General features: G+C 45.0%; 1 protein-coding gene across 11 annotated transcripts in view; it reads left to right on the plus strand.

Moving 5' to 3' along the window:
• The window catches only part of LOC116978992 (ensconsin-like), a 77,972-nt gene extending 58,906 nt beyond the window's left edge, over positions 1 to 19,066 (plus strand). For 10 of the 11 annotated variants that reach the window (XM_033030343.1, XM_033030338.1, XM_033030339.1 and 7 more), the window contains 8 exons: positions 3,114 to 3,225; positions 4,785 to 4,965; positions 7,848 to 7,952; positions 9,630 to 9,683; positions 11,504 to 11,582; positions 12,334 to 12,484; positions 15,894 to 16,156; positions 17,245 to 19,066. In XM_033030343.1, the coding sequence (XP_032886234.1) occupies positions 3,114 to 3,225; positions 4,785 to 4,965; positions 7,848 to 7,952; positions 9,630 to 9,683; positions 11,504 to 11,582; positions 12,334 to 12,484; positions 15,894 to 16,156; positions 17,245 to 17,252 (953 nt within the window). In that variant the 3' untranslated portion in view covers positions 17,253 to 19,066. The remainder of the gene's footprint in view (positions 1 to 3,113; positions 3,226 to 4,784; positions 4,966 to 7,847; positions 7,953 to 9,629; positions 9,684 to 11,503; positions 11,583 to 12,333; positions 12,485 to 15,893; positions 16,157 to 17,244) is intronic. The other variant, XM_033030341.1, reaches the window with a different exon arrangement.
• The last annotated feature ends 233 nt before the right edge of the window (positions 19,067 to 19,299 follow it).

The following is a 19,299-nucleotide window of genomic DNA, read 5'->3' on the forward strand; positions in this document are numbered from 1 at the left end:
TATTTGTATATAATTAAACTGCAGCCATAGTGGTGGAGGGAATGAATGCTCAGTGTGAGGGACGGGTGTTGATCAAACATGCTGCTGTGTCCTGGGTGGCATTAAGTTTCTTGAGAGCTGCTGGTCCTGCACTCTGACTAAATGGCAAAGCAGGGACATTCATTGTCTGCCACATAACCGTGAGTGTAGAAGTCCCGATGGATGCTATTAGGGGTGATGTTCCTGTGGTCATGACCCGCGGTGAATCTCAGAATGTTTGGCCAGATGATAAATAATCTGTTTAGAGATTGGGCAAAATGGTTCTAAAATTAAATTAATCTTCTGGGTGAGTCTATGTGCCAAATTCAGATTACAGAACTGTTGCATTGTTAAAGAGGGTGTAGAGATGGTTCATTAGGCTGTTACCAAGGCTGGAAAATTACAGTAATAGTGAGAGATTGATCAGGCTGGGGTTGTTTTTGGAAGTGAAGACTGATTTTCAATTTAACTGATGTGTAAGACCCGGCCTGAATGAACAGGAAGGCCCAATTTCTTTGATCAAAGTTCAATAGCTGAGGTCCGTTGAGGAGCATGATAGATTATGCCTGGATTGGGGTCTGCAACATACTGTCAGAAAGGTTAATGTTCATCATATTTGAAAGATACCTGGACAAATCATATCCTGCGAGACTGAGCAGGAAGTAGGATTAGCCTGAAAGTTTTCCTTTCATTGGCACAAACGCGACAGCACATGACTACTGCATCCTGTGCCATAAATATCTACGGTCTTATCAAACCATTGCTTATTCGTGGTTTGTGTATTCGGTGTAACAATTATAAAGCTGGTAAATTTCCCAACACCACCAAGCAGTCAACTGAAATGTTAATAAAGCTATAGAAAGAACCTGTAGATCACTGGGGCAGTCCTTGGTTCCCAAGGAGTGGACAGGTGGCCTTCCTGTAACTTGAGTTGCCCAGGCTGAAGGCAAACTTGGGCCATGATTCATTTGCCGGCTTCTACCTGGCAAGCTGTGAGCTGGAGCAGTGAGGTTTGCAGATGCTAATGTGTCTATGATCAAAGAACACCTCTCCCCCCGGGCTTTCCTTATTGTACAAGCTGCAGAGAAAGGAATTGAAAACCGTCACTCGTCGGGGCCTTCTTCTCTTCAGTTTGCCACTTAAGTAGCCTGCCATGTCTGGCTCTATTTGGAGCATCTTTCAGTCAAAACCTTGTGGATTTGAGGATGGCATTATCGATCCAGATGTTGCCATTTGTTTGATGCAGTTTTGAATAAAGGATGCGATTATTCAAAGTAGAGTTTCTTATATCAGAATCCTACTTGTTGCAAAATAGCCCTTCTCCACCTAAGTGTTGGAAACATTTTTAATCAAGAGGTAACACAACAAAAGGGCTTGTGCAGAAAAGTACACCTGCTATTGTACTGATTATTGAGTGGTGTATATTCATAAATCTAGCATAAGACCTACGTTGACGATATTTGTCATGCCGTAGGTATTCTGAATAAGTTTACTAGGAGTTACTCTATGGAGCTGGGAACATTGCAAAACAGCAGCAGGCATCAATCTACCAGCTCTTGGGCTCAAATGGAAATTTCTCTTCCCAAGACATTTGGACAGGTACATGGCTAGGAAAGGTTTGGAGGAATATGGACTAAATGAGGGCAGGTGGGACTGGCATAGATCAGGCAACTTGGTTGGCATGGGCAAGTTGGGCCAAAGGGCCTGTTTCTGTGCTGATTATGATTCTGTTAATGTAAATAAAAATTGGGAAGTAGGCTAAAGAGGTTAGTATAAAGTCATGCAGAACAGAAGAGAGCCATTCAGCTCCTTCCACCTCGGGTAGTAAGGTACGCATCGCTTATCCAGTTGGTCTTGCTCACCACCCGGTTCCCAGTGCTATTCATTTTTCTGTTCTAGTATTTATCCAAATTCCTTTGGAAAGTTCCCATTGAATCTGCCTCCACTGCCTTTGCAGGTAATGCACTGCCAGTCACAGCTTGCTATGGTGAAATAAAACTAAGGTGATTCTCTCTTCCCAAGTCTGCTCAGCTTTCAATGCGGCGAATCAGTGAAACACATTTAAAATACTAGACTTGTATTCACTAGAGTTTAGAAGGATGGGGGGGGATTTATAGTAACATATCAAATTATAAAAGGACTGGAGAAGCTAGATGCAGGAAAAATGTTCCCAATGGTGGGCGAGTCCAGAACCAGGGGCCACAGTCTTAGAATAAAGGGGAGGTCATTTAAGACTGAGGTGAGAAAAAACTTTTTCACCCAGAGAGTTGTGAATTTATGGAATTCCCTGCCACAGAGGGCAGTGGAGGCCAAGTCACTGGATGGATTTAAGAGAGAGTTAGATAGAGCTCTAGGGGCTAGTGGAGTCAAGGGATATGGGGAGAAGGCAGGCACGGGTTATTGATAGGGGACGATCAGCCATGATCACAATGAATGGCGGTGCTGGCTCGAAGGGCCGAATGGCCTCCTGCACCAATTTTCTATGCTTCTATGCAACTCCCTATACTCACATCTCTAATTAACACTCATTTTTGTTTCCCGTTCCTCCCCACAACCCAGTAATGCCTGCTGTGTGCAACCAGCAGGGGCCTAGTTGTTAATGTGGGGGATCATTGCAAGGAAAGCAAACGCCATGCACATTGACTCAACATTAGTCAATCTGCTCAAAGCATATACTTTCCCAGCTCCACATACAGCTCCAAACCTAAACCCTGTTGTTCCATTTGCCAGACCAACCAACTTCGCTTGGTTAACAACCACATAGTAAATTTGCTCATATCCAGAAGAAGCAAATCTCCCTTCCAGGATATTGGTTCCCTCTCCCGATTGGTTGCAGCCTGTCACGGTTGTGCAGGTCACTCCTATCTGAATGATCCAACAATGTGAATCCCTGCTCCCTGCACGTGCTCCATTGCCACTCATTCATCTGGCTAATCCTTCTATTTCAGTCTTCACAACCAAAGTTGAAGATTGTTCATCAGAAATGCGATTTAGCATGAAGTTTTTGTATTATTCATATGATTTTGGGGCCTACAAATATTTAATTTGTAACTGCTGTGTCCCCTATTATTCACCTTGCTTTGGTGATATTGCAGGGACCACATCTGCTGAAGAAGCTGCTAAAATCCTGGCTGAGAACAGGCGTTTAGCTCGTGAACTGAAGGAGCGTGAAGAGCTGGAGAAACTGCAGTTAGCGGAAGCTGAGAAGTAAGTGTACACAGACATGGCCTGAGGGTTATCACCATTTGTTTGTAAGTTCAGGCTTTCTTGCATTGGCAGATGTGTTTTGGATTCAAGTTCCAGAGTCTGACAATGAGAGCCATTTTGTTAGCCTCCATAGTTTTAGCTTTGCATACCTAAAATGATGACACCAATTTCCACTGCAATACGTTACAGGAAACAGCTGGAAATGAAATTGCTGCAAGAACCAGGGAACAGTTGGAAGCAAGCATTTCCTGGTTCTGCAGTGCTTTGCACTGAGTGGTGCTTAATCCCGAGAAATGCTCTACAAAGGGCACTTTTGATATATTTAAGACCAGAAAGCGGATTGTGTCGTTCTGTTTGTTTATCAGTGCTGTTATCTAATTTGGATTTTAGCAAAAGTATGTGCTTGGTTTCTCGGTTCACTGTGTGGGCATTAAATTGAAGTGCTACCAAATCCCTCCTTCGCTGTGGATAGGAGGGTTTAGAGTGATACCTCAAACGCAGGCAAATAGGATTAGCTTAGATGCGCATGTCAGTCAGCACGTGCGAGTTAGGCTGAAGGGTCACTATCCACTGTATGACACTGACCTGTTTGGTCCCTGGACGGAGGGAAGGGAAGAGTTAAAGTGGCAGTTATTGGTGAATTGTGCAGAAGGTTGGGGAGGTGCAGAAGTCGGAGTGGTTTGAGGGGCCAACATAAATTAGAATGTGTTAAATGAGTATTTCATGTTTGGTGGAGACTCGATGGGCCAAACATTGAGCTGTACCCCTCTAACTCATAACAGTGATGCAGGGAGTCAGGGAAGAAATAGTGCTTCTCCAGCCAGACTCTGCGAATGATTGCGCTGGTGAATAATCTTCCAGCTTGCCTCCCAGCTACATACTAGACCTCCTTCACACATGATATGCACATCGTGAAACAGGAACAATGTTCTGTTTTGGGAGTGTTGCTCTCTCCCTGCCCCATTTGTTGTTTCCACAGCACCCATGATTATTCAATACTCAGTCTGGCTGGTGTGGGGACTGTCTCTGGAAGCTGATGTTCTGCTGTTCTTGCTGTGTAGCCAGGTTGTGAACTGCAGAACCCAGAGCTGTCAGGGGACACACAGCTCCTCTTTTAGTGCCTCGTTCTGGGTATTTGTTTGTGTGTGTTGTCTGAGTATATGTGCCTGTGATGCTACTCCAAGTGATCTGTATCTCGACATACCTGTGCATATGGCAATAAGCTCAACTTGAATATCGCTTCAGTCATTTACTTGTTTTTTCTTTGCTTTTGAGGGGTGATGGGTTCTGATTAAAGCAGTAATTTTTTAGCACATCATAAATCCAAGCTCTGGGTACGGGGAGAATGAATTGGAAGGCAGCATGTGGGTGCGTCATGCACTGTGCCACTTGGTGGTTCTGCAATTCACAGACCTAGAGAATACATGTGTTTTATTGGCCCCTGTTTGTATTTGGGTGTGGTGACAATCAAGACTGATCGCTGCAGAGATTTAGTTTTTAGTTTACTTTATTGTCATGTGTACTGAGGTACGGTGAAAAGCTTTTGCAATTCTTTTAAGGCACAAGAAAGAAGAGTTACAGCAGAAGGAGGCAGAAGAGAATGTTCGCAGGGAAGAAGCAGCCTGTGTGCAGAGAGAAGAGAGAAAGCTTGCAGAAGAGGAGGATCAAAGAAAGACGGAAGAGGAGAGGCTTTTCCAGGAGCTTGAAGAGCAGGACCGCCTTGCTGACATAAAGCTCCAGGTCAGAGTTCACCATTGGTAGCAAAGAAAATATGCAATCTAATTTAAACTTTGAAACACTAAGAATATGTATAAACAAAGCTTTTTATGCCTTGTCCCTAAATATGTGATGAATTGGTTTTCTGGTGTGTACATTTAGTTGCACAATGCTTGGTCATTAGTTCTATGAAACTGGGCTAAATCACCTTTCATACTACAAATGTTGCTTCATTTGGTCCACAGTCACTTTCCTCTTTGTAATCCAAAGTCATCCTGATCAACCAAACCCGTGTTCTTTTGAAGACCATACTTACTTAGCCAATCAGCTTATTGAATCAACCTATAATAATTAAGATCTGTGCAATCTGTATATTTATTACTCTGCAAATTATAGTACTTTGTTCTGCTGGATCTTTCCAGCAGTAACTAAATATTATCAGTCACCTTCTGCTCAGTCCAGTTGTCTGCGGATTGAAATTCTCTTTAGTCACTAGGTCAAGATAAATACGAAATAAAAGACCAGATGGGGAGGTCAATGTCTTAAACATTTGAGTTATTTGAAGAGGAGAGGATGATGATATGTGGGTAGGGCAATGGATGTTGGCCACATTGGAAAAACTTTCAAGGGTCCTTGTTGAAACCCGAGCCAATTTTTGATCAACTCTACCACAGGCAGGAACGGGGTACTGATTGGGGATGATGATCAGTCATGATCACATTGAATGGCGGTGCTGGCTCTAAGGGCCGAATGGCCTACTCCTGCACCTATTGTCTATCTCCATGGATCCATAGCTGATACAGAAAATTAAGGCACATGGAATCCATGGAGATGTGGTAGAGTTGATTCAAAATTGGCCTGGCCATAGAAGACAGAATGTAGAGGTGAAGAAGTATTATTGTGACTGGAAATCTGTGACCAGTGGTGTTATGCAGCGATCAGTATCAGGGCTTCTGTGATTGTGTTTAAATGACTTGGACAAGATGTAGATGGGATGATTTGTATATTTACAGTCAACATAAAATTTAAGAGTTGTGGATAGTGAGGACGGTTGTCAAAGGATTCAGCGGGATATGGAGCAGTTATAAATATGGTCAGAGAAATGACAGATGGAGTTTAATCTGACAAAGTATGCACTTTGGGAGGTCAAATGTAAGGGGATGGTATATAATTTAATGGAATTACCCTTTACAGCATTGATGTGCAGAGAGATCTTGGGGTTCACGTCCATAACTCCCTGAAAGTGACACAAGTAGCTGGAGTGGTAAAGAATGCAAATGAAATGGTTGCTTTCGTAGGTGGGTGCATTGAGTATGTGTCTTTATAGGACTTTGGTATGGATGCATTTGGAGTATTGGAATAATGTGAAGGTTTTTAGTTGGGGCTTTGAGTATAAGAGTCATAAGTCATGATGCAGCTCTGCAAGACATGTTAGGCTGTATTTGCAGTATTGTGTGCAGGGCTTTATAGTGCGTGCTGAGGAGATCCACCAAGAAATTGCCTGAACAAGAGAATTTTAGCTAGAAGGAGAGGTTGGAATAACTTAATTCATTTTCTCTTGAACGACAGAAGCGATGGGGAGACCTGTCAGAGGTGCATACAGAGTGGGTAGTCGACCTTTTTCCCAGAGTGGAAGTATCAAATACCAGGTGAAGGGGAGAAAGTTTAAAGAAGATTATGTGGTAGTCTTTCTTTAGAGTGTGATGGGTGCTTGGAACACACTTCCAGGGGAGGTGGCAGAAACTGTTATGATAGGGTAGTTTGAGGCATTTGAACAGACACATGAGCGAGTAGGGAGCAGAGGGATATAAACCATGTGTTGACAGATATACACTTTAAATCGGCATCATGTTTGACACAGATATTGTGATCTGAAGGGCTTGGTCCTGTACTGTTCTGTTCTATGTCCAGCACCGATCCCAATGGAACACCGCTTGTTACAAACCTCCCGTCTGAAAAGCAGTCCTCTACTGCCACCATCAGTCTCCTACCTTCAAGCCAATGTTGCATCCAATTGGCTAGCTCAACCAGGATCTTCCAAACCAGCCTAACGTGTAGTACCTTGACAAAGGCCTTCCTAAAATCAGTGCAGATAATGTATACCACACCACCCTCATCACAACCAATCATCGTGATCACTTCTTCAAAAAACGCAATTAAATTTGAGACACGATTTCCCATGCTCAAGGCCATGTGGACTATCCCTAATCAATTCTTGCCTTTCCAACTGAAGATAAATCCTGTCTCTCAGAATTCCAGCCCACCTTTTCTCTCCTCCCCCCCCCCCTCCCCCTTCCCAACTCATGTTAAACTCACCAGTCTGCAGTTCCCAGTCTTTTCCTTGCAGCCTTTCTTCTCAACATAGCAGTTGTTTTGCTGTGGAGAGGAGGATCTGCATGCTTCCAGGTATCCAGCACATTTTCATCAGGCAGATCACCAAGCTCATTAAGATCTTGGTGCTGCACCTCTGCACTATACCCATGCCCATTCACTTAATCTCTGTAAGTCCACTCAGAACTCAGTTTACGCACTTACGCAGTTTACAGAGGATACTTAAAATTGCTCCTCATTATCTCTCGGGAAGTAATTTGTTTGATAGATTGTATTTGCCACCTGATAACTAAGTCTCCTGTACAGTTTCTGCAATGGGATAGCTTCCCAAGGATTGGCAGAATATTACTGTTGTTTGCTCGTATCCCATAAATACCCTGAAGTTCAGCTCTCAGCAGAAATTCATGTTAATAAGTCTGGCATTTGGATCTATCCACATTTAATTCCATGGTTACCCCTTTAATGGATCATAAAAGAGAAATTAAATCACACAAAGTCTGGTGGGAAGACCATTAGCCAAACTCTGTGCGGTTTCATTTTCTGAGTTGCATCTCTATTTCTCGCCTGTGTTTCAGCGAGAGGAGGCAGAGGCGAAAGCTGTGGAAGAAGCTGAGCGGCAGAGACTGGAGCGGGAGCGAATTATGCAGCAGAACCAGCAAGAACGTCTCGAGAGGAAGAAGGTGGGGTCCTGACTCTTAATTGTTGATGGGCCCATTGCAGGAAAACGCAACAGAGATGAGGCGAGGAGTGACTGATTGGCTAACATTGAATTAGGATTCTGAAGAGCTCCAGTTTATGGATAAGGGCTAAAGGGTGGAGAATCATGAAGTACTTGGGAAATATAGGGAGTGCAGTCAGTGTGGTCTCAACAGATAGAGCCATGAATGTGTCTGAGGTGCAGATCTGGTCTCAGTTTATGTCTGACTCATGGCCTTGCTGAACTTTAACTTTAGTGTCCTGGATGGGTTTCAGCTGAAAGTAAATAGACACACCCACACTGAGAAGATGTAAGCTTCCCTTACCCCACACCATCTGACAGTAGTCATGTAGAGCAAACATGAGATCAAACAGAGCTACATCTCTCTGGTCTTTAACCCAAAGTGGGGCATGATCCCTCAACCTGGACATTAAGGTGGGATACTATCAGACGCCTGAGACTTTCTGGAGAAGGCTGTTAAAGTTGGCGTGATTGAATCGTGAGGCAAGCTGGAAGCGCTGCTCTGTAATGTTAATAAAGACAGATGTAAATAAATTCTATTGTTAATGTTCAGAGATCTGAGATTGTCCTGCCCAGGTACCAGGATGAGATTTTGAGTGCTGGACAGATTTCACCAGGTGCTGAGGTAGTGTCGCAGATGTTTGCCAGATTTGGTCAGCCTTCCCCTTGAGTGTTCTGCAGTTGCTCTGAGACATCCTGGACATCATGGAGGGAACACACCATCCTGCCGTCTTGTTTGCTGCCATAGAATCTCCTGCCAATTGCCCTAACTTGTGTTTCCTATCTCTGTCGCTCCATCTGACTCCATCCTTCCCTGATTACTGCCTTTACTTTTCCTGGTGGTCACCAACTACCTGAACGTTTCATGTGACCACCTCACAAACGCCAGTCAATGATGCTGTTGCATGCCCGGTCGGTGATCAGCATGCTCGCAGTGCGTCCAACTCCAATTCCTTGATGCGGTAAAGACGTTGACTTGCTGGTGAATTCTGTTGATACCAGATTGTTTGTCAAACCTGCTGGGGAATTTCCAAGCCCGAGGGCAGAGAAATCTGCAGGTGACTCTCGCCGAGCCCATGACGGTGAGTGGAGAGTTGTGCCACAACTCTGCTCTTGACTGCACAGTTACGCAAGATGGCTCCAGAGTTTGCGGACACTTTAGCCTACACAAAGGAGTCTCTGGATGGGTGACTCAAATGAGACTCTCATCAAACTAACCATTTTTTGGCTGCTTCAATGCTGCAGGCAGGCCTGGTGCACTCTTGGACCTACCAAGCGAAGGTGAGGTGTGTGCCTCAACCTGGCTGCAGATGGCTGTCAGTTTTAACAAACCGCACAGCTACAAGTTACTTGGTTTTAATCTGGGCCCCTCCAGCTGCATTATTGCCTTTTCTTTTGATCGTGGTGTGACAGACCATGTGCCTGGGTCACAGATCCCCTCCCCTGACCATGTGTCTGTACTGAGGCTTTACCTCTAGGTTGGCTGGTACAAGAGGAAGGGGATTGGATTCTTAGCTGGAATTAGTCTTGCTTGCATACTGGCAGCAAGTTCACATTATTTACATATTTACACTGTGGCTTGAATATTTTTCAAATTCCCGATGCCCCAGGCAAGTAAATGTTTTCCTGTAATTAACAGAGAATTAAAGAAATTATGAAGAGAACCAGGAAGGAGGGTCAAGAACAATCAAAGGTAAATTAAATTAATTGGAATTGGTTTTGTTTCTACTCTCTAGTTTTGTTTCTCCTGCTCCCCCACTTGCTATCTCCAGGATAAAGGCTAGCACCAAGGGAAGGGAGATGGTTTAACAGGAGCACACCTGATAGAGTTCTTGTCTCACAGCACCAGACAACCACGTTTGATCCTGACCTCGGGTGCTGTCTGCGTGGAGTTTGTGCATTCGCCCTGTGCTTCTTCCAGGTGCTCTGGTTTCCTCCCACGTCCCAAACATGTGTGGGTTTGTGTAAGGAGTGAACGAGAAAGTGGAAGAATGCAGCACTGGTGTGAACAGGTGATTGGTGGTTGGCATGGACTCGGTGGGCCGAACGGCCTGTTTCAAACTTTTAAACTTGTTCCCTTTGATATTATCATTGACAACTTTCCCACCATTGAACAGGAAGCAAACTGGGGTAGCCATATCAATAGCTACATGAACAGGTCAGAGGCCTTGTGACACATCATCATATAGTTTCTATAAGTTCCAATGACTAAAAGCTCAACAGCATCCAGGCCAGAGCAACCCGTGATTAACACCCCTTGTACCCCCCCCTTGTACCACCCCCTTGTACCCCCCCCTTGTACCCCCCCTTGTACCCCCCCCTTGTACCCCCCCCTTGTACCCCCCCCTTGTACCCCCCCCCTTGTACCCCCCCTTGTACCGCCCCCTTGTACCGCCCCCTTGTACCGCCCCCTTGTACCGCCCCCTTGTACCGCCCCCTTGTACCGCCCCCTTGTACCGCCCCCTTGTACCGCCCCCTTGTACCGCCCCCTTGTACCGCCCCCTTGTACCGCCCCCTTGTACCGCCCCCTTGTACCGCCCCCTTGTACCGCCCCCTTGTACCGCCCCCTTGTACCGCCCCCTTGTACCGCCCCCTTGTACCGCCCCCTAGACAGTCATTGCACAACATCATGGTTACGTTTGTAACGGCTACAAAATACACAGCAGTTACTCGTCTAACCTACTTCAACAGCACCTTCAAATCTGACTTCTTCCGCCAATGACAAGGGCATCAGGCACAGCCCCACCTGCAGGTTCCCTTCCTGCCCACATACCCCTGTCTGGGAATGTATCATCATTTCTTCATCGTTCTGGAACTCCACACTCAACGGCAGTGTGGAAGGACCTGTTTTGGAAGAACTTCAGGAAAATGACTCACCATCTTTAGGACAATTAGAAATGAGCACTCAATGCTGGCCTTACCTGCAACATGCAGATCTGAGGAATGTATACACGAGAATGCAGTACCGTGTACACACTGAAGCACTGCAAACATGGTCAAACACTAGTCAAAGTCGCAGCTCAGCCATGGCTGTGATTTACAAACCTCCATTCACACAGTAATCCCATCAAGCCTACACACTGGGGGTAATTTATGCTGGCCAATTAACTTTGAAACTTGGGGGGAGGAACCAGGCCATCTGGGGGAAACCACACTGGCAGAGGGAGAATGTGCAAACTCCACATAGACAGCACCCTGCCAGAGAGCAGTTTCTCTGCCAGCTGTGCCATTGTGGTAGCCTGCACATCAGGAGAGATTTGATTCTAGTTCCAGACCGAATGCCGCACAAGATCCACGCGAAGGTGGTCACAAAGCCCAAGGAGTCACATGGCTGAAATCCTGGAGTAAGAATCATGGTTGCAGATTCTGTGTCTCCAAACTACAGCCAAGGTCGGGGTGCCGTTGATAATTCCATTTGTATGAATAATAAATTCTTGTTGGGTGAAAGTTGATTAGCGTGTTGCATGGCTCGGATGAGATGTGAATGATCATCAGTAAACATCCTTTACACAGAAGGATGATATGACACTTGACGCAGCAGCAGAGGAAAGCAGTGAGGATGAACCCAGGAATGAGGATGCAGATGACATGGGTGAGTGATTCAGCACAGATTCTAAATTGTACAAAGCTCAGAAATAGGAGCATCCTGAGCCCACCCACCCGCCCTCCCTCCCTCCCTTCCCTTCTGATCAGCTGGTAATGGATTCAACATATGTGTCTCAGCAAGTGGAAGTCAGTGCAGCTCGTACACCTGATGCCAATGCCAGCATGTGCCTGGTACCCTGTGGAGGTGGCGGCTACAGAACGAACGTCAGTACCCTGCACTCGGCTCTCTCCAGCTACAGCTACGCCTTGCTGTTGCAATCATCCCCACCAAGAACAAAGGGTAGCAGGTCTGTCAGTTCATCCTGGGTGAATACTCCCTCCCACGGCCGCTGCAAGTCACGGTCTGGGGAGGGGTGGGGGGGGGGGGGGTGAGAGAGGGAGAGAAAAACAAGCTCTCTCTCGTCCCACCCATAGCCCCATGTCACAGCCGCCACCAGCAACCCCATGGCATTGCCCCCAACCGCACTCCTGCGTCAGACCACCCTCTGTGCAGTCCAGCCAGTCCTTTGTAACTGCTCCCTGTCCCCCACGTTACTCTTATCAGCCAGCGTCTGCTGCAGCCCCATGTACGTTGGTGCACATAGAGGTATCTGCCTAATTACTGTTTTCTGCCCTGGTACTAATGCTGCCACACAGGAAGAGCAGCTTCCCGGCTCTGTCTGTTTAAATCCGGATCAAGGAGTCTGCAACAGTCATAGCACTTGCTCAAGTTCTTCTTGCACCTATTGTATTTTCAGATAGTACTAATGGAATTGATGAACTACAAGACCTAGCACAAGATGAAGTGGACTTGTCTGATGAAGCTATGGGAGATACAACAGGGTTAAATGCTGTCAACCAGACCAATAACATCACAGTGCATTTGAATGAGTCAGTGATGGGTGTAAGGTAGGTTTCTGTACCTTGTAAAGGGTTTGTGCAGTATCCAGCTCGATCTGAAGGGGGGAGAGAGATGACTTTCTGCAGGGAGATCTCAGCACTAGATGTTATCTTACATGTGTATTTCCACCATTTTTTGTTTTGTGTTGCCAGTATTTCTTATTTTGATTAGATTTTGTGTACTTCCACCCATGTATAAATGTGTCTGGCTGTTGGTTGCAAGGAAGGATTTGCTTATTGAAGCTTTCTTTACTGTTTGTTGTAATAAACCTCTTCATTTTGCAGCCTTGGATTTTCCTCTGGGATTCCATTCCGACTGTCCAGCACTTTGGTGCTGCCATGTTTAGCCCATCCATCGCTCTGCTTCTCTTGTCAACACTAAGATTTTAATATTTGTGTCCCAGCCCTTCGATCAATAACTGAATATGTACAGAGCCTTTAACATTAAAGCTACCACAAGTTGCCTCCACCCCGGCTTCATCAGACATTATTTGATTCAAAGATAAATGAGATGTGGTAGATGATGAAAAGCAGTGCCAAAGGACTGGTTTACAGATATTCAGTCATTGCAGGAGGAGGTTAGCCTGGCCTATCCCCACTGGTTCTGCCAACATTCCATGCAATTCTGGTCCCTAACCCTCTCCTTACTGATCTGCAAACTCCTGCCTTCAGATCCTTATCCAGCTTCCTTCCCAACCCACAATTAGCTGAGCCATCTTTGGTTTGGACGGCTATGGCGATAGAAGAGACAGTTGGCTGTGAGCGCTCTGGTCCCCAGCTATGTGTACCGGCCCATTCCATGATCCAGAGTTAATGTTGCCGAAGATAGACACACAAAGCTCAACAAGACAGGCAGCATCTCTGAAGAGAAGGAATGGGTGACGTTTCGGGTCGCGACCCTTCTTCAGACTAGTTAGGTATAGGGGAAACGAGAGATATAGACGATGATGTAGAGATATAAAGAACAATGAATGAAAAGTATGCAAAAAAAGTAACGATGATAAAGGAAAAAGGGGCCATTGTTGGCTGTTTGTTGGATGAAACGTAAAGCTGGTGCGACTGGGTGGAGGAGGGACAGAGAGGGGGAATGCCAGAGTTACTTGAAGTTAGAGAAATCAATATTCGTGCCACTGGGCTGTAAGCTGCCCAAGCAAAATACGAGATGCTGTTCCTCCAATTTGCATTTAGCCTTTACAATGGAGGAGACGGAGGTCTGTGTAGGAATGGGAAGGAGAGTTAGTGTTTAACAACCAGGAGATCAGGTAGGTTCAGCGAAATGATCGCGCAGTCTACATTTGACCTCGCCGATGTATAAGAGTCTTGAACAACAGATACAGTAGATGAGGTTGGAGGAAGTGCAAGTGAACCTCTGCCTAACCGGAAAGGACAGTCGGGGTCCCTGGACAGAGTCGAAGGAGGAGGTATAGGGACAGGTGCTGCATCTTCTGCATTTGCAGGGGAAGGTACCTGGGGAGGGGTGATTTGGGTGGGAAGGGAGTTAACTAGGGAGTGTCGGAGGGAACGGTCTCTGCGGAAGGGGTGGAGATGGGAAAGATGTGACTAGTGTTGGCATTCCGTTGGAGGAGGCAAAACCTTCGTGGGATTATTTGTTGTATGCGATGGCTGATGGGGTGAAAGGTAAGGACTAGGGGGACTATGTCTGTTCCAACTAGGGGGAGGGGGAGCAAGGGCAGAGCTGCGGGGTACCGAGGAGACACGAGTGACAACTCATCTATGATGGGAGAGGGAAAACCCCGTTCACTAAAGAAAGAGGACATCTCGGATGTCTATGGAACACCTCATGGACAAAGATGCAACTTAGACAAAGGAATTAGGAGTAGGTGAGAGAGTCTTTGCAGGAAGCAGGGTGGGAAGATATGTAGTCGGGATAGTAGTGGGAGTCAGTGGGGTTTGTAATAGACGTCATATAGTCTATTTCCTGTGATCAAGGAAGGGGAAGGTGTTGGAGATGGTCCAAGTAAATTTGAGTGCAGGATGGAAATTGGCGGTGAAGTCCATGAGTTCTGCACGGGTGCAGGAGGTAGCACCAATGCAGTCATCAATGTAACAGATAGAGTTCGGGGATAGCGCCAATGTACGCCTGGAACAGGGATTGTTCAACATGCCCTACAAAGAGGCTGACATAGCTGGGGCCCATGCTACGCCTTGGAGTTGGAGGAAGTGGGAGGATTCGAAGATGTTACGGGTGAGGACCAGCTCCGCTAGGCGTTGTAGAGTTTTAGAGGGAAATTGGATGGTTCTGCGGTCTAGGGAGAAACAGAGCTTAAAGATCTTCCTGGTGGGGGATGGAGGAGTAGAGTGACTGAATGTCCATAGTAAAGATGAGGGAGTGGGGGCTCGGAAAGCGGAAATCATTAAAGAGATGAAGGGCATGTGAGGTATCTTGGACATAGGTCGGGAGAGATTGGACCAGGGGGGATAGGATGGAGTCGAGGTATGTGGAAATCATTTCAGTAGGACAGGAGCAGGCAGAAACAATGGGTCTGCCAGGGAAGTTGTATTTATGGATTTTGGTGAGAAGGTAAAGCTGGGCTGGGAAATGATAAGGTTGGAGGCTGTGGACGGCAGACAGCCAGAAGTGATAAAATGTAAAGTTGCCCATCAACATCGGAATGTCATCTTGCTTTTTAAGTGTTGGGTCGCTGTGGTAGAAGTATGGAACTTTTCAACAAACGGCATTAACAATTTGATTGTTAATTTAAACTCTGGTTTTCTAACTCCGTTGTGGGGAAGGTCAAGGATTGGTTGCAACTTCATCGGATAACGGAAGAAGCTCAAAGACCAAGTAACCTTGCCTCCTGTTCCCATTCTTTGTCTCACACATGTTGAAGCGGGGTTTCTGAGCATAAAATGACTTGTTCCAAGGACATCTGTAACAGGCAACATCTTCGGAACGCAAAACAGTTAATATTTCAAGTCTAGGTCCCTTTGTCAAAGCTTGGGAGAGAAACACGTTGAGTGGATCTTCTTGCTATGATAAGCCACAAACATGTTTTCTTCCTTAACTCATAAATACTTACCTGAGGCAGATTAATTGATTAAATGATTATCGGATAGAGAAACAGAAAAAATTGGGAAGTGAGCAAATGCTAGATATCTGAAATCAAAACAGAAAATGCTGGAAATAGTCAGTAGCTCAAGCGGGATCTGTTGTGCACGAAACTGAATCAATGTTTCAAGTGACTTTATATTAGAATTGGTTATAGGACTGTTTAACAGGAGGCGAACCACTTACATGGATGTCAATGGGAAATCCTAATGGTAGCTACAACTATGGATTATATAGTTAGAGTTGTGTTTATTGAGTGAAAGACCTGTGTTATAATATTAAGAACAGGTGTTAATCATCCTTTTGGTTTCTCACATATTAATATTGTTTATTGTTCTTTTATTTAAGTGTGGTACCAAAGGACAACTGTGTTGTATCGGAACTTTTACATGTAAATGATGTTGGTGACGGTATTGTACATCAGAATGGAAAGTCAAGTACATGGATCATTGATGAGTTTATTGAGCTTGGTGTTTGTTCAAAGACCAAGTTAGTTGTGGCTGCCTGCGATGCTGAGGGCTGCAACCAAAGCAATCCGGAGAGTCACAGTATTGGATGTGAAGAGAATGGAGGAATCGCGTCTTTGACCACACCTATAATGGGAGCGACAGGTACAGTCTGATTCTAGTCTTTCCAATGTTGGGTCTGCGTCCTGTTACTAACTTTAGGTACGGGTTGATGGGGAATGGGGTGAAGTCATATCGTGCATTGTTTCTGAGCTAATAATATAGGGGAACATAAGCTCAAACCATGCAGTGCAGATTCAGCATTTAAAGTATTTTAAAGCGCTTACTTGCTGTAGAAGTGGCCGCCTTTACAATTGGAGGGAGACTGCACGGCAGTGGGTCAGGCCAACCAACTGGGAAACACATTGACATAAGTGCGAACATGCTGGGAGCTAGGAGCCGTATCAGGTTCAACCTGTTTGGATTTAGACCCCAATTAGAATATTGTGCACAGTTCTATCATATGAAAAGTACCACATGGCAATGACATAAAAGCAAACTAACACAAGAATTGAATGGACATAATTATTAGTAAACAAAAAACACAAATAGCCTCAAGGCATAGTGATTGTGGCCATTTCTCCAACAGTTTGTGCTTTGCTAAAAGGGTCCTGTGGATGGTCAGTTGTTTAAATCTACGAAGCAGAGATCAACTGAGTCCATGGGAATTATCAGTTCTGAGGTCTGGCGAGAGTGGGCTTAATGTATAAAATCTGTTCCTTACGATCCGCATGGTGAGGGAATGTAGGTATATAGTTGGCAATTAATCTGAATGTAGGTTAGTCTGTACCTGGATGGGTGCAAAAAACACGTAACTTGAATGAGCTGAAAAACTTGCCTCCTGCTGTGCATTGTGTAGAACCGCTGCCTCAGAACCAGAGACCTGGGCTCAATCCTGACCACTAGTGCTGTCTGTGTTTAGTTTGCATGTTCTCTCTGTGACCTGTGGGTTTCCTCAGGATCTCCACTTTCTCCTCTCACCCCCAAAGGTGCCTAGGTTGGTAGATGGATTGGGCACTGTAAATTGCCCCCAGCATGTGGGTGAGGAGTAGAATCTGGGGGGGGGGGGGGGGGGGGGGGGGGGGGGGGGGGGGGGGGGGAGGGGACGGTGCAGACTCATTGGGCCAAAGCGGCTGTTTACATGCTGTATCTCTGACTAACTTTGTAATGTGAAATTTGTACTATTTTCCCAGGACTCTGAATGTCTTGATTGAAGTTGCACATACATATTCAGTATTTTACCAAGTGCTGAGGGCCTTGTTACACAAAGCTGCTTATAGAGGACTTCTCCTTTTGCGCAGAAGAATTACGAGTCCATTACCAAGGTGAAGTGTCGCACAGGATGCTGGTTTACACCGTTCCGTATTTCTGGAGCTCGCTTCTTCACTGTGTTGTACTTTCTCTCACTAGATTTTTCTAACCTGTTTTTTGGGTTATTCTGTAAATTTAATTCCCTCACTTGTCAAACGAGTTACTTGGATCCACCTTTATTTTCATATTGGTTAAGGTTACCTCTGGTATGTCACTTTAGGCACATGGTCAGGTTACATGAATGTTGCTATATTCTGGTCTCTAACTGCAGGGTGAATAGTGCCTACATTCTGTAGTTGCAACTAATCCCCTTCATTAAATTTCTTTTTTTAAATAAAATGACATAAAGCAATCAACTGTGGTTCACAGACTGATGAAGCTAAAAGAAACTGTTGTGATTCACATATGAATCTGTTTGACTTGAATTGCACAGTTAATTTTGCAATTGTCAATGGGTGATTGCCAATACAAAACCAGTAAGTACTGTACCGGAAACATTAGTCTCGGTAGTTATGATGGAATGCAGGAGTGAGTGACACACTCGCTCTCCTCATTCTCATTCACCCTCCTGGACTGAGATCTTTCAATGGATTTGTCTCCATAAGGACAGTGTAGGAAGGAATGGGAAGAGCCAGCAATGAATCGTGTGTGGTTTTGAAGGGATATGGTACAGTTATAATGGAGTTCACTGATATGAAAGCATTGGTTGATGTTACATTGCATTTACAGTATGTTTAATGTTGTACTGGAATAGGAATTGTGAATTAACCCATTATTTAACAGGATCCCTGTTTCCATTTTGTCCTTCTAGAATATTGTATTTCAATAAACCTGCACTAATGTACATTAAATTTCAGTCAGTAAACTTAGTTTTTTTTTGTTGGTAGGATCTTAGGATTAACATATTTAGCTCATTTGAAGGCAAATTTTCTTTCGCTTAATGTATTTAAGTTTCTCTGTATACATCATAGTGTTATTTTGTTGTACATTCAAAACAGTATTGGGCCAGAGGGCCGTTTCTTGATCTTTTTGTCATATTCTTCCTAGCATCTTATTATTAATGTGATATTACTAAAACATCCCAAGGTGATCTGTGAAGAGTTGTTATCTTTAGACAGCCGCTTCACCGCAGCCTTTAACCTAGCAGGTGACATCATGCACTCCTGATTGATCTGGGGAAACTGTTGCATGCATCCTCAGCTTCCAGACTGAATTAGCCGCTGCCATCCATAGGAAGCTGTATCTTTTTACAGCACTCACTCCATCTGTTAAGTTTTATGTAATATTTTCTCCTTATGTTATGCAACTGTTCCTTATTAATTTGATTGGGGCTCCCGGCTACAATGAACATCTTTCTCAGCCATGTCCACTCTTAAAGGGAAGCCATTACTTGGCGCTTTTACTGTCTTTAACTGTTGTTGCCAGTGCAGTTTACAGAAATGGGAATTTTCTGGCCTGTAACATCTGCTAAAGGCAGTCCAGCTCACCTCACAATGACAGTTGGTTAGCCTAGAACAGTGCCTTAGGTCGATCGTCTTGTGTATTTTGTAAGATAATTAACTTGAAATCTTTGCAAGAAATGACAATCTTTAGCTGAACTGCCCCTTGCTCTGTGCAGATGTTGCTTTTGCTCAGTGCTCTGTTCACAACTGTATGTAAATAGCAATATGTCTCATTTAAATAAATTTTACAGGTTTAAAATAACACAGGCTTATCTTGATTTTAACCAGTTTTCAGCATGCTGCAACTAACTACTCGCAGTTGTTCAGTGAACTCGGTAAGGGTTTCCTCTGATGCAGTGGAAGAAACAGAGGGGGACATGGTCACACATCACAAGCACTTTAGCTCACCATGTCCACATCAACCATCGCAGCCCTCTTTGAAGCTGGCAGGTTGCCACATGGAGGGGCAGAGGGTAGGAAGCTTTTCCCCAGGCA

The sequence above is a fragment of the Amblyraja radiata genome, chromosome 12 (genome assembly GCF_010909765.2).
Source record: "Amblyraja radiata isolate CabotCenter1 chromosome 12, sAmbRad1.1.pri, whole genome shotgun sequence".
Taxonomy (NCBI): domain Eukaryota; kingdom Metazoa; phylum Chordata; class Chondrichthyes; order Rajiformes; family Rajidae; genus Amblyraja; species Amblyraja radiata.